At 43.5% G+C, this 15,055-nt stretch overlaps 1 protein-coding gene across 1 annotated transcript in view; it reads left to right on the forward strand.

Annotated features, from left to right (window-relative positions):
- CFAP77 (cilia and flagella associated protein 77) overlaps positions 1 to 5,133 on the forward strand; it is a 100,429-nt gene extending 95,296 nt beyond the window's left edge. Inside the window, exon 6 of the mRNA XM_077836148.1 lies at positions 5,011 to 5,133. Coding sequence (XP_077692274.1) covers positions 5,011 to 5,133 — 123 coding nt within the window. The remainder of the gene's footprint in view (positions 1 to 5,010) is intronic.
- Positions 5,134 to 15,055: the final 9,922 nt, after the last annotated feature.

The raw sequence follows: 15,055 nt of genomic DNA on the forward strand, positions 1-15,055 counted from the left end.
AGGACACATTTACCAACAGGTTTGTTGGTCTAGAGAATAGGCTCTCAGCACGCACGAGGTCCTGGGCTTAACTCCCCAGGATGCTCTGACAGCCAATGTGAAAGTTATCTGGATCCAGTGTCAAGGTGAGCTAGTTGAAGGTCCAAATGAGTGAATTCCTCTAGACCAGTGGTTTTTGATCTTTGGTCCACAGACCTCTGGGGTCCGCAGACTGTGTCTAAGATAGCCAAAGGGATCCACACCTCCATTTGAAAATTTTTTAGGGGTCCACAAATGAAAAAAGGTTGAAAACCACTGCCCTAAACCCTCCCAAGGCCAAGTGACAAGGGACTTTTGGTGCTCAACTTAACGCATCTTAAAGGGCCCCAATTTTCAGAAAGTGCTGAGCAGCTACATTCTGCCAATCAGCCCCCTTTAAAGTGTCTCAAGACAAACAAAAAAAAATGCTAGTCGCTTTTGAATGTCTTCATGTTTTTGAAGCAAAATAAGAATATTCCCCCCACACACAAACACCCCATTGTGTCTTTTAATCTCTTTATTTTCCTTTTAATTAGAAAAGAAAATGTGGAGTGTGAGGAGGGAAATAACCCTCCATTTATTTAACTTGCTAACCACTCTACCTACAGTAATAGCCACAGTATTTATAACCCTAATAATTCAGATGCTAAACTCTCAGAGTTTGGTGCAGCTGTGGACAGAATAACATCTGCTTTAAAAATACCTCCTGCTCTGTACTTGTCATGGCATTTGTTGACAACCCTATTGAAAGCAGCTCTCAATGTGACTGTGAAGGATCTTTCAGTACCTCTTTCTCTTTCCCAGACAGTTTTTGAAAGGGAGGTGGCGAGGGGGACCCATCAATACAGGGGGAAAAAAGCATCAGCAGCCAGCATCGGCTGATGAGGCTCCTCACCTGGGCCCCCAGCGCACCGCCTCCAATTAAATCAAAATGGTTTGTTTTTAATGGTCTTTTACACTGACAAGTGGGCTATCATTCCAGGCCCAGATAGCTGTCAGGGAGCAGAGGCAAATCCTCCGTTGATAATGCCCAATGCTTCCAATTAGGAACCGAGGCCGCTCCTGGCGCGTTAACGATTCCCCAGCCTCCCCCTAGGCCCCTTCGGCGCTGACTGTTTCGTCTTCACTCCTCCTCCGCCGCAAATTACTGACACAAAACGGAGGCGCCCCGGCGTCTCCTCACCACGCCAGGCCCGGGCCCTGTTGGGTTTAATGAGGCGATGGAAGTTTTTGCGGCTCTTTCGCTAAATTCTTTTCTTGTTTGACAGCTGCTCGACTGTTGACCTTATAAAAGATTTAGTGTTTCTCATTATTTTCTGTCAAGCTTCACAAGTGATGGCTTCACGGAAATCATTTGCATCCATATATGCGTGTGTGTGTGCATGGGGATATTGTATATATAGGTGAGAGTGCACGTGTATACTTGTCTCCCATATTGTGTGCTATTTTCCGCTGGAAAGAAATTTACAAATATGACAGTTATTTTGTGTTGATTTTTTTTTTTAAGAAAACTTAAAAGGGCCTTCCTTTGTTAGGATCCTGTAAATGAGCGATGCTTTGGAAAGGGAGTAAAGATTGTTTTCCTGTGATGGAAGCTTAAGAAAGGGTTTTGTCACCTGCTAAAGGGATTAAATCAAGTGGGTGATGGGGAAACAAGGGGGAATCTGGGGGCATCCTTTTTGTTAACATGAAGAGTCATACAGGGATTGGATCCTACCTCCCCATACGTGTGTAGTTTGGGGTAGAGCTCACAAAAGGAACAGGCAACTGGATGCAGGTCCTTTCATTAGGCAAGAAAAGCCATGACCCCATTCATTCCCCACCTAGCATCCCTTAACAGGTTCATCCTCAAAAGCAAATCTTTCAAATAATTTAATCCAGTTATGTCAATCAACTATTCTGCCACTCTTCCATGGAGCCCTGTTCATTAATAAATACTACTAATCACTTTATACATTCAAAGGGCTAAAGTGGTAATATAAATGTAGATTTCTAGTAAAACATTTCTAACAAATTTAGTTCCTATATACTTGGAGCAAAATAAAAGTCTTAGGGGCAGATCCTCAGCATCACTCTGGAGCTCTGCCAGTTTTCACCAGCTGAGGATCAGGCCCTCAGTGTTTATTGTCTTTTGTACTATTTATCCATCCTCCATTAAAACGATAGATCAGCCTTTACTTGCAACGACTTTTGCACAACAATGCTAATGCTCGGTAGGTGACTCTTTATATTTTTCTTCCTTCTCAGCTAAAAGGACTTTGTGTAATTGAGACATGTATGTGGAAGTAACCCACAAATATGCATCTCTAATTTTTCATAATAAGGGTTTTCCCCTGTAATTCCTGGATGTGAGCTCAGATGTTAAATACAATCCACCTGCAAAAGGCTTGTATATATTCTTGGTGTGATCTGACATTAAAATATGGTTTCAGTTAAAAGTTGCTTTTAATGAGCTGAGTTGAAAGTAATTACAACTATAAAACCCTACAACATAGGGCATTTAAAAAAGCACTTTGTACATTAGCACCCGCTCACACGATTTGTTTCAATTTGTGTATCAGATGTGAGACTTCAGTATTGCAGTTCAAACACCATCAGAATAATGGTTTAGATTATCAGAGTTCTCTAGAGAAAATGTTATTTGGTCCATCACTTAAAATGAGAATTAGAAGTGGAACAGCCAGAGATTAGGATTCACCAGTTTAGCATTGACTTCTTGTACCAACCTCTGTCGTATCATGACCTCTGACATAAAGCCATCCCGGTCTTGACTATAATTACTGTCCTGGGACTAATCCATACTTCTCAAATGACCCTTGTTATCAGAGGACTTCTCATTTTTTAAAGCAAAATTTGCCCCTAACTTACACCTGGTGCTTCCCACTTATTCATACCGAGGTCAGAAGCCTTAGGCTGTTCATAGGTTTGTGGAGGGCTCTAACTGGTCGTATTGTCCATTGTTCCTACATTTGGGTGTTAGTAGGGTGGAATCTCAGTGCAAAGTTCCCAGGTGAGGTAGTGAATAAGCAGCCAGCCTCTGTCATTAGGGCCTCAAATGCAACCAGGAGTTTATGTGTTATAGGTCTGGAGGGTTAGTTCCAGGTCCACCTAACTGCAGCGTGTTCAGATGCTCTGGAAGGTGCTCAGCTTGAACTATTACCCCTGTGAAAAGTAGCCCTCCAAATTTAGGGTGTCAGCCTGTGCCAGGAAGTTAATGTAGGAATTTTGACTCTAGGACTAGTCTCATTCAACCATAATCAGCATTTACCCTGGATAACACTAATAGAATGCATCCACTTGTACTGTAGTTTATACACAAGACACCAGAATACTGCTGTTAACTTGTAGGAGATCCTTACAAACCTAGTAACAATTCTGCTTAAATAACATTTTATTTCTCTTCTGTCATCTTTATATTTATGAACAAAGGACCCTGCATGAAAAGAGGGATTTTTTCCCCCGCGATGCATTCCCCTGCTCCTGTGTTCTGCTCGTGGTAGTCATTCTCACAGCATGCAATGCCAATGTAACAAATGATATCATGACTTCAGTTAGGGAATAAAGAGTTGGAATGGAGGAAGTTGAGTCAGGAGTTTGAGCTTCTGGACTTGAAGTGGGCTGGGAGAGAAATACAACAAATATTTATATATAAACTAGAATTGTTGCAAAATGTAGCACTTCCGTCCAGTTTCATACAGTCTAATGGAAAAATTAATACCATTGTATGTGAAATAACAAGTATATTAAAGTGATGCCATTTGTCCCTAAAGTATTTGAGTGGAATTTTCAAAAGCACACAGTTTCAATTCTACCTGGTTCAATTCTACTTCAGTTCAAATCAGTGGTAAAACTCTCTTGGTTTTCAAAAGTAGAGTTAGCCCAACAATAAACACGTTTGAGAATCCCAAGCTCTGACTCTTAAAAGACACTGAAAAAATGATCAAATATTTTAAGAGAAAACACATTAGCTTCCGGGATTTCTCTCTCATACACATTTTCTTCTCATAGAGAGATTTATTATGTTACAACTGTGATGTTGAGACACTTATTATAGCCAGAGTTTTCAAATGTGAGTGTCTACAGTTAAGCACTTAATCCATATGAAAGCACTTAAATGCCATGTTTTCAGAGTTGCTGATAATCTAAACGCACCCTTTGACTGCCTTAGTCTCTGCCCGGAAGAATTTACAATCTAAATAGGCAATCTCATACACACACATACATGCATAGATATTGTATACATTTGCTGTGTATGTATATGTATACACACTCACATCCCACCACTCTAAAAAAAAAGTCATGGGAACTAATATGATGTCTGCCAACTATCACTCTGATCACTCTTCTAATATGTTCCATCCCTTTCCCCCACTCTATGTCTTCTTGTCCATTTAAACTGTAAGCTCTTCATGGCAACAGCTGTCTCTTAAGTATGTTTGCACAGCACCTACCTCAAGGAGGCCCTGATCCTGACTGGGTTTTCTAGGTGCTACCAAAACAACAATATTTCCTCATGTCTTCAGTGTGAGGAGTGGAATGCATTCCACACCTCTGACAATGAGCCCACTTATGCAGGTGCCAAGCTCTAGCCATGGACATTTGAAAATGTCAGCTTAAATGAGTGATTTGTTGTAATGAGGTTATAGGACTTGTTTCTGGAATGTTAACAAGATTATCTCCATGATTAAATACTCATCAGCCAACCAGGAGTTAGTCTTAATTTTAAAATTGTTAATTGACTTTCTTAAGAGTAATAACAATGAGGAGTCTGGTGGCACCTTAAAGACTAACAGATTTATTTGGGCATAAGCTTTTGTGGGTAAAAACCCCACTTCTTCAGATGCAACTTTCTTTAGAGTGTGGAATAATGTTCTGAAAAAGACTGAAGCCGATGAGCTAAACTGTAATCTGTTTTCAATTCATATTACAAATTTCTTCTCTTTGAATTTCTGCTCGCTGTAACCAATCATATATCTGCTTCTTTCATTATAGGTTGGTCCTCATCTCAGTACCTTTCCAGACCGTGACGCTCATAAAAAGGCGTTCAGTGTCTACCACTCAGAAATGCCTGTGAGATGTGGTCCCCTTGCCCAGGGCATATATACAGCCGCCTGAAAGCTCCACAGAAGTCATTTACTGAACAATGTAATATGTTAGAATACTAAGTTAGCAATACAAGATAGATTTTTATTCTAGTGTACAATTATTTTTTCAAGTTTAGAAAGGCTACATTCATGTTGTAACTGAATAAATCAGCACATTTACCAGTTTCTGGCTTGCCATATACATTTCTTCACTAGGAGCATATGCAAGCATTTTAACCAATCTTATCATATCAAATAAGAACATAAGAATTGCCATACTGGGTCAGACCAAAGGTCCATCTAGCCCAGTGTCCTGTCTTCAGACAGAGGCCAGTGCCAGGTGCCCCAGAGGGAATGAACAGAACAGGTAACAGGTAATCATCAAGTGATCCATCCCCTGTCGCCCATTCCCAGCTTCTGGCAAACAGGAAAAAATCCATTACTGTGGTCAGGTTAATAAAGCTACAGTGCATTTCTCCCTTGGATTCAAAATGGTAGCACAAAGCCACCCTTACTAGCTTGATAACATAGCATGACTACACTGAAGATAGCTCTTCTTTCTTCCATAGTACATTAGACGGGAGTAACAGTCTCTAGTTCCCTGACTTATATCTTATCATTTATATAATATTTTTCAACATGTTCCAATTGATAAATAAGTCCTCCAGTAGGCCCACCCTCAGAAAAGCATCTAATGATGTATTTAACTTCAATTGGACTTAAGTATGTGCTTAAATACTTTACTGAATTAGGGCCTTAGTGCAAAGTAACTCTTTACTTGAAGCCAGACAATGATGATGACATTTGTACTTGATTAACTCTTGGCTCCTTGTAGCAATCAGGCCTGTCTGTTTTCCACAGGGCTACCAAATGAATTTACAAGCTCAACCAACTTCAGTACAAGTAATGACAATTATTATTATTTCCTATAAATATTACAGTAACGCACTTATATGCCCCTTTGTGCTAGACACCGTACAAACACATATGAAGACCCAGACCTGCCCCTAAAGAGCAGCATTTACACTGGCAAGTTTAAAAAGGCCACTCCCAGTGTGAGTTATTTTGGGGGAGGGATAGCTCAGTGGTTTGAGCATTGGCCTGCTAAACCCAGGGTTGTGAGTTCAATCCTTGAGGGGGCCATTTAGGGATCTGGGACAAAAATGGGAGATTGTTCCTGCTTTGAGCAGGGAGTTGGACTAGATGACCTCCTGAGGTCCCTTCCAACCCTGATATTCTATGATTCTATGACCTTAAGAAATTGCCTCTGAATAATGGGTCTGATCACTTTAATTGCTTTTCTGAAAAACTGTTTGCTGAATAATTAATTACTCCTGTGTTTTCTGCTTTTCAGCTCTATTAACATGTCTCACGTTGTACCAGATATATTTAAATACAATGTTTTAAACATCTGTTTGCATCTTTCCTTTCTCATTGAGTGGCCATATCAAGCTAGGTCCTTACACAGCCCTTAGCATTGCAGTTCCTTAGCACCTCACAATCATTCAAGGGTTTTATCCTCACAGCACCCAACCCCATGTACAATTCTAATAGAGAGTTGGGTGGGCTTGAAGCCAGCCAAGAGATCAAACTGATGGTTCCAGAACTGGTGCCCAGCACAGGACTTCCACTTAAGAATATCAGGCTTTCCAGCCTGACCTTTGGCACCTATGCATAATGAGACAGAGTCCTGCATGAATAGTGAGATTGTTGATCTGGACACTGGGACAAACAAGCACTTTTCTTACCTTGGAGGGATGACTCCATTACACTGGCAGCTCCCTGGGGCGAGCTAGGCCTGGTGTGTTGTGTCTGAGATTTCTAAGTGACCCTGCCCCTAGGGGCATCTGCTGCTTAACTACCCATTTATATAAGGGAGTGTCTGCCTCACTGCTCCACCCTGAGCACACCTGAGCCCAGCTACGCCTGGAGAGAGAGAGATAAAAGGCCAGTTCCAGAGACAGGTGCTCTATATATTTCTCTTTGTCTAGTGTGGGTCTCTTACTAGAGCAGATACGAAGTAACTGGCAGGCTAATAGTAAGATGTGATGTGATGTGATGTGATGTGATGTGCTGAGAGAAGTTGGGTGTAACAAGAGACCTTTCCCATCACACTGGGGAGGAAGAAGGCTGGGCCTTAAATGTCTTGTTTTGCTAAAAAGTGACTTGGCTTATAACCTGAATCCTGGAGCCAAGCAACTATGCATCTAATAAACCATTTGCAACAAGTTCTCAACTATATACTATGATTAGGTTCATGCACAACCTGCCATTCAACAACAGGAAAACAACTTCCCTGGCCATGTAAAGTGACCTGTCAGCTCATTGTAAGGCTGGGTGAAAGGGGAAAGGACCATGATAATAACACCTCTCTCCCCAGAAGGGCTTCATTAGTACAGGGCTAAAAAATACTTTCCGTGGGCCTAACGAATGCTGTTTGAGTGCTGTGGGCTTACAGAAAGTCAGTACAGTGAAAAGGAGACTAGAACTAAGCTCCATGGGTCTGATCCCACATGCTGAATGCCCTCAACTCCTATAGAAGTTAATAGGGTTTGGGCAATCGCTACATCTTGCAAGGCTGTTCCATATGAAATTGTGAAAAGAAAGGGGTTTAGGTACCTCTCCATACTATACTATACTATGGGTCCCTGCTGGCTGGAATACTGAGGTTTTCCCAGTGGTGGGTGCCAGATGCCCAAGACGGAATATGAGAATGGTTGAATCAAATAAAAGAGTGTTAAAGGGGACTGGCTGGTAATGGACTGTGGAGTGTTTTACCTCTAGATTGCCAGGCTGAATCGAAGGGCAAAAGTTGCTGCAATCTGGTGGCCTGCTCAGAAAGAAGTGGGTGCACCTCACTCCAGGTCCGACTGGACCCACATCCACACCACTTCAGTTTGAACCAATTCCCACCCTAATGCCTTTATTGTTAGTCACTGCAGAGAGGCCAAGGACTGAATGGGCCATGGAGCCTGAACCCCATTCACATTGCAGGTTGGGGCACAATGGCAGGAGATGCTGACCTTGCTGCTGCCCATCTAGCACCAAGTTCACTCAGAAGAAGAAAATTAGGGTCCTCTCATCTGTACATCACAATGCAAAGTGCTGTGTCAGCTAGTTCTAAAAGCTGTTTTATGTATTGGTTAATTTGTTGCAAAGGGAACCTTGGTACTGCACAAAGCAGGGGGTGGGGGGGAACAGAATATGCAGATGTCTCACCTAGTCATATGGTATTTCCAGGTCTGCATCCTGTTTTTCAGATCCGCTTTCTTCCCCCACCCCTTTCCCCAGCCCTTCTTTACAGGATGCTGCTTGTCCTGTAGTGACACCCACTGGTAACTCTAAGATTTTGATGCTCTTGCAGGTTCCCCACAGCTGGGGCCTCTTTGCAAACACCTCCTAGTTAATGATTTCTACAAAGCACAAAGCTGCAGGTTAACTCTGATTCCCCTTTACCATGTTATCATCTTCCCAGAACCCTCTGTCCCTCTCTTCCCTTCTATTTGTGCTCTGCGGGCCTTTCTACTAGTTAATAAGATCTTCATTTAGGTGTTAGAATATCGCAAGTACAGCACATCAACCCTGCTGCATTCCCTCATCTGCTGGAACTATATGCCCCTTGCAGTAAATGCAGAGTTTACATGTCATCATATAACTATGAATTTAGCCTAATAGAGTCTACTGGGATGTTTTTATAGGTTAGCCTCTTAATAATTCCAGGTGTGGTTTAAAGACTTTTTTGTGGCAAGAGTTATACAAGAAATAGCTGCTAATTTTTAAAAAAAAAGGATCGCTTCCATTTATAACAGCACCCAGGCTGACCTGAAATCTCCTTGCCTTAAATATCTGCACGCATTCACCCGAACTGACTGAGATCATTTACAGTTCACAGCCCCTGCCCTGAGTTAGGGGCTCTCTTTGCCAGCTCACACCCACTCGGGAGCATGCAGGTCTGGTTCTACCACATAAACAGGACGGGCGGTCACCTACAGGGCAGTGAGAGCTAAATCCTCAGAAGTGATGAACTCTTACAACGCCCATGGGAGTTTTAGATGCCCTGTGCCTCTGAGGATGTGGCTCTAACAGATAAGGAGGAGTTTGATTCGGAGGAAGGAATGGATGTTTGTCAATGGCACAGGACATCAAAACCCCTAGCCGTGTCCCTGGGTGTGAGGCATATGAGGACACTGCAGGAAGCACAGCTCAAACTCAGTGGGGTTTTGTGCTTGCACAGTTCACTCCTGGTGTTTTATGAACAGAAACGCCTCAGGAATATGGGTTTTAACAGCAGCTGCACTTGTGTTGTATAAAATCACTGGGCAACAAGCCTATCATAAGGACCAGATCCTGCAAAGGTCTTGGGTGCCCCCAACTCCTGCTTCAGTCAATGGGAGCTGGAGGACATGCAGCACCCCACAGGATCAGGCCCTAAAATCTGTAATAAGGCACTCATTAACTAAAAGATTTAAGCCCAGATCCTCAAAGGTATCTCCCTGGGAGCTAGGCATCAAAATACCTTTAAGGGCCATAGTGCCTGGGGCTTGGTAATAGAACACACAGACTTTCATTTCTTGATCAGTAGTCCACCGCCATCCCAGATGAGTAGTGTCCCAAAGTTGTTGACAGCTGCTGGCTTCATGGTGGCATGCTGTGAAAGTTGATGGGGCTCGTTCCACTTGCTCCTGGACAAGAGTGCACATCACAAAAGAAACCTGCACATTTGACACTGAAGACCCAGCCTTGCACACTATATGCAGACAAAACTCCTGATGCAATCAGTGAGCATCTGGTGTGTACAAGGACTGCAATATTGACCTCCTGACATTATTAACAGAAAGACCAATGAGCAAATGGGCCATGGAAACCGAACTACTTGACTTCCTTGCCCCTAGAATGGGGCCCTTTGCTCAGGTTTGAGATAGGTTTTAAGTGCCTGGAAGATAATAGGGTGATAAGGAATAGCCAGCATGGAATTGTCAAGAACAAATCATGCCAAACCAACCTAATTTCCTTTTTGAAAAAATTACTGGCCATATCCATGATAGGGAGGAAGCTATAAAGATGTTATAGCTTGATTTTAGTAAGGCTTTGACACAGTCCCACATGACAGTCTCATAAGCAAACTAGGGAAATGTGGTCTAGATTAAATTAATATAAGGTGGGTGCACAACTGGTTGAAAGACCAAACTGCAAGCATAGTTGTCAGTGGTTTGCTGTCAACTGGGAGGACAGATCAAGAGGATCCCCCAGAGGTGAGTCCTGGTACTATGCGCTACTTTCATTCATGACTTGGATACTGGAGTGGAGAATAGGCTTATAAAATTTGCCGATGACACCAAGCTGGGAAGGGCTACCAGCACTAGAATATAATAATAAAGGGAACTAGAATATAATAAATACAGTGTGTGGTCAAGGCACAGGCCTAGGAGTCAACTGACTGGGGTTCTAGTCCTGGATTTTCCACTGACTAGCAGTGAGACCTAGAACAAGTCATCTGGGGCCCAGGCCTGCGAAATGCCGAGTAATCTCAACATCTACTGATGTCAATGGGAAATGAAGGCAGTCCAGTAAGAGGTGCTCAGTACTTCACGGCATTACATGCTTAACTACCCTTCTATATGGCAAATCTAACTGAAGTCCACCTAACTCACAAAGGGAGGGTTGAGTACCACACTCATTGCTTGGAAAGTGCTTTGAGATCCTCAGATGGAAGAGGAATAAGAAGGTGAAAGTATATCATATCATATTATATTTATTATATTATTCTTCCATCCAGTGTTCAGTTCTTCTAAATATATTTCACGGCATTGGCTCCCCCAGTGCCAGATTCAGCTAGAAGGTAGAGCCAGTGAAAAGTCTAGATCCTACAAAAACTTAAGCACATGCCTACACTGATTAGTTTCATTGAAGTCAAATCCTAATTAATTAATACTCATTTGAAGTCAATAGGACTACTCACATGGGCAAAGTTAGGCATGTGTTCAAATCTTTGGGAGACTAAAACTGGCATAACATAAAACGTTCATTCTTTATGTATATTAATGCATTCATTATATTTATTTATTTATTAATGATGTAGCACCCAGCAGATCTAGCAATGGAACCAGGACTCCATTGTGATTGGTACTGTACAAAAACATAACCAAAAGACAGTCCCTGCCCCACAGAATTTATTTACAGACAGTGCCATTTACCATCAAGTGACTGTTTAGTAGAAGGTTAAAGGAAAAGGTTCCAGACCCAGACATAAATATAATCCCTCATTTAAAAACCTTAGGCACAACCTGCTCCAAAGAGCTTAAAATCAACTCTCCTCATTCCAGTGAGCTTGCAGAATACCCGATTTCCTAGTGTACTGTTTAAAAACTCTGAAAAGGATGAAAACAAATCTACAGGTAGTAATTTCCTCTCCAAAAATAATGAAGTTGAGATGACAGATTATGCTGGACCTTGAAAGACTCCTAGCCTGGGAACCTTACCAACGCATTTTAATGTTGGTATTTTACCAGTAAATACAACCTGAGGCTCCAATTTCACAACTTTCCCTAGAATTAATTTCCTTCCCCCCGCCCTAAACTGAGCGTTTATATTTGTGTATTAATTAATGGTATGCTGTTGTTAGCAACACTCGATTTCGAGCCCTTGGGGAATGGCTTTGTGACGTGCCCTGTCATATCTCAAAAGCCAATTGCCTACTGCATTGTCCTGACACCTGACCTGGCGCAAAACCAAAACTGCCTCCTAAATGGTGTTGGGTTTGGGCTGCTGGGGCGACCTCGCAGAGCCCGAGCTGGTCTCTGCCTAAGGGGGGATGAAGCGAGTGAGAAATAACCAGGGGAAAGTGAAAATGGCACAGCCCTGGAAGGGGCCGATTCGGTTTTCATTTCGTTCACTCTGGAGGCTGCGTGGTTTAGCTAAAGAATTAAGCCAAGAGGCGATTAGGATGTTTCTCATCAACCCGATCCAGTTAACGTGATCACTAATACAATCGGTTTAACCCGATTCTGTCTGGGGGAGGCTAAAGTCCTGGCTACTTATTGTGCCTGGATACTAGGCGACGGCGCCGTGGGAGGGATACCGTAACATAGCTAATAATGGAGGGTTACCCAGAAATACAAAGAGCTTTTATGATCCACTTCTGTCTATTTCACCCGATTTTAAAATTCATAAAACCGGCCTCGTAGGTTGGACCCCATTGTTCTTATTTATTTTAAAATCCTGTCTCCTCGGGGCAGGTGGAACCCGGCGGAGACTGTCCCAAACTTGTGCTCTGCACCGTGTTAAAAAGGGCAAACGACTCAAAAACCGCCTTCGGAGCCGCCAGTGAGAAAGCGATGGGGTCGGGGCTCTGATGAGGCCCTGACCTCTGCTAGGAGAGGCGCTGCCCGTTCCCAAACTTGTATCAACTCTAAACTCCCCCGGCAGAGAGATTTTTTGCAATGATCCAAGGGGTTGGGATGGAGCCAGACGCCTGACAGTCAACTGAAGTCTTTTCCTTGGCTTCCTTGGGCTTTGGATCAGCCCCATTAATCTATGGGCGGTTCAAAAAGGCAACTTCAGGTGTCCGGTCAGAATTGAAGCGTGTCAGATAAAGGCCTAACCCCGCCACACACACCTTTGTAGGGACTTTGGGCTGAGTGACTGCAGCGTGGCCTGGCTCTGGTTGAAACGGAGCAAAGGCAGGAAGATTCCAATGGAATGAGAAGCCACTTAAAACAAGCCTCTTTATGGACTTCGCGCTGGGAGCACTAAAACTATCCAACCTTTCTGTTAAAAACGAGGGGGGAAAGAAATTAACCAGATTAACAACAAGATTTCCTTCAACGGAGGGCTTTCCTTTCCCTCCCGGCTGGTGTGCTGAGCCTGGCTGGGAGGGAGGAAACTGGGGAGGGGAAAAAAAACAATAATTAAAGAGAGCATGTATGTATCCAAAATCCTGGAGGCTGTTGGCAGAGGAATCTCGATGTCAAGGTGGAGGCTAAAGGCAGCGGTTAGCCAGCCCCAGATCAGAACTCCATAGGCAAGCAGTTTGAAATAACAGCCCGGGGGAAGGAAGGGTTCAGTTACCTTCTCTCAGGAACTGGCGTAAGGTGCCTGGATTTTCGTTGACCATTTCACAGCATGCGTCAATTTCAGAGGTGGCAGGGGATGGCAGCATTGGGGCTGTGCTTAGTATTAACCTGGGTCAGGGCTGAGCACCGCTGAAGCGACGTTAAACAGCACAGTTAAAAGGGGTAAGCCCCCGCCCCTGCAGGGGGAGGGTGCGCTAAGAATCGTCCCTAGATTTTGGTTTGTTTGTTCGGTTTTGTTCTTGAAAGCGGAGGAGAAGGAAAATCTTTAACCTGGAAATGGGGAGAGCCTGTGCTGGGGGTGGGGGGCGGAGGACTAGGATCCAGGTCCGACCCAGAACTCCAGGAGCAAGTCCTGGAAGTGCTGGCAGAGTCTGCCCCTCTGCGACAGCTGGCAGCCGCGGTCGGTCCTCTCTGGGGATAAGGAGCAACTTCTGCAGTCCCGAAGCTCAGTGCATTGCCCGCTTCCAAGCTGCTGGCCAAGGGGATCTTTGGAAGAGGGACAAGAGCCAGCAGCCGCCTGGATGGAAGGGGCGAAAGGAGAAGAAGAGGGAAATAAATAAAAAATGAGAAAGAGGGGGGAAAATATTTGTAAAAATAACAAAACTTTGTACAGACGGATCCACGCCGTTCCCTGCCTTTGTGGCGAGGGGCTGCTCAGAACTCAGTGTAACATGCAAGGCGGGGGCCCAAGACCCGTCAGAAACGACAAAAACTGCTACATATAAGTACCTGGATGAATGGACAGACAGACCGATTTGTCTACAAACCTGTTAAGGTGTATTCCTTGTAAAGGGGCTTGGAAGCTCTCCCAGTTGCATTGCCAGGGAGTAACTTGAATTAATTACAAACTCTGTCCCGACTGGTATTGTGAGCGCCTTAAACTAGAGACAGCGATTTACAGATCTTCGGAGATCTGGAGATTTTGATTTTTTTTTAAGAGCTCCAAAATCTAAGAAAAAATCGTTCTCTTGGGGAAATAGGAAGGGAAATGGTTCCACAAAAGGGGTGGGGGGAACCCCTTCAGAGTTCTCACCTAAATGCATCCCCCTCCCCAGCCCCCGATCCTTTATTTCATCTGCATTTCTGGAAGTTTGAGAGGCTGGGGTAGAGCAGCTTCGCCTCCCCTGGACTGGAAGCTCGGGAAAGGAAAGAGTGCTCGGCCATGGAGATCATTTCTAGGTGTTTAATGAGCAGTGGGGTCCCATTCCCTCGTGGGGTTTTGTGGAAGGGTTTAGACGGGCAGAAAAAGCCAATCCAGCAAAATTCTTTAGCGTTGACAGTGATGAGAACCACACACGCGCGCGATTCTATCGATTGTTACATTTACTTCATGGAAGGGTAACACCTGCCTTTGTATGTTACTTCTTCCTACCTGATGGATCGGATAAGTATCTCATTAAAAGCCAGATAATCCTGATCCGGATCTGTTTCCTACTTTATTATTGTTTCCTCTTTCTGCGCTACCGCTCTCTATATATTGCCCATTGCTCGATTTACGAGTCTGTTACTGGTGTGGCGTCATTTCCAACTTCTCAGTCTTTAGTGCTATCTTGTTTAAAAAAAAACCATCAAAAGCAAATAAACATTTCGCTAGACAGAGCCCGGCAACGGAGCAAGAAATTTTAAATTAAAAAAAAAATGAAAATCGGTGTAAAGGAAAGAGGGTTTGACAAATGTACAGATAAATCACTAAAACTTTATCCTTGCCATTTAAAGAGGAGGGGGAGGAATTCTTACTACTCCTGTCTGGTCTTCAGTATTTAGAGCACATTTAAATCATTCGTCCGTGGGTTTTTGTTTTTAAACATGCAGAAAAACTTTCTCAGCGTGAGGGGAACTAATGATTCAGCTAATTGTGGAAAAAGCAAAAGTTAAAAAAAA

This window comes from Eretmochelys imbricata, chromosome 16 (genome assembly GCF_965152235.1).
Source record: "Eretmochelys imbricata isolate rEreImb1 chromosome 16, rEreImb1.hap1, whole genome shotgun sequence".
NCBI classification, from domain to species: Eukaryota; Metazoa; Chordata; order Testudines; family Cheloniidae; genus Eretmochelys; species Eretmochelys imbricata.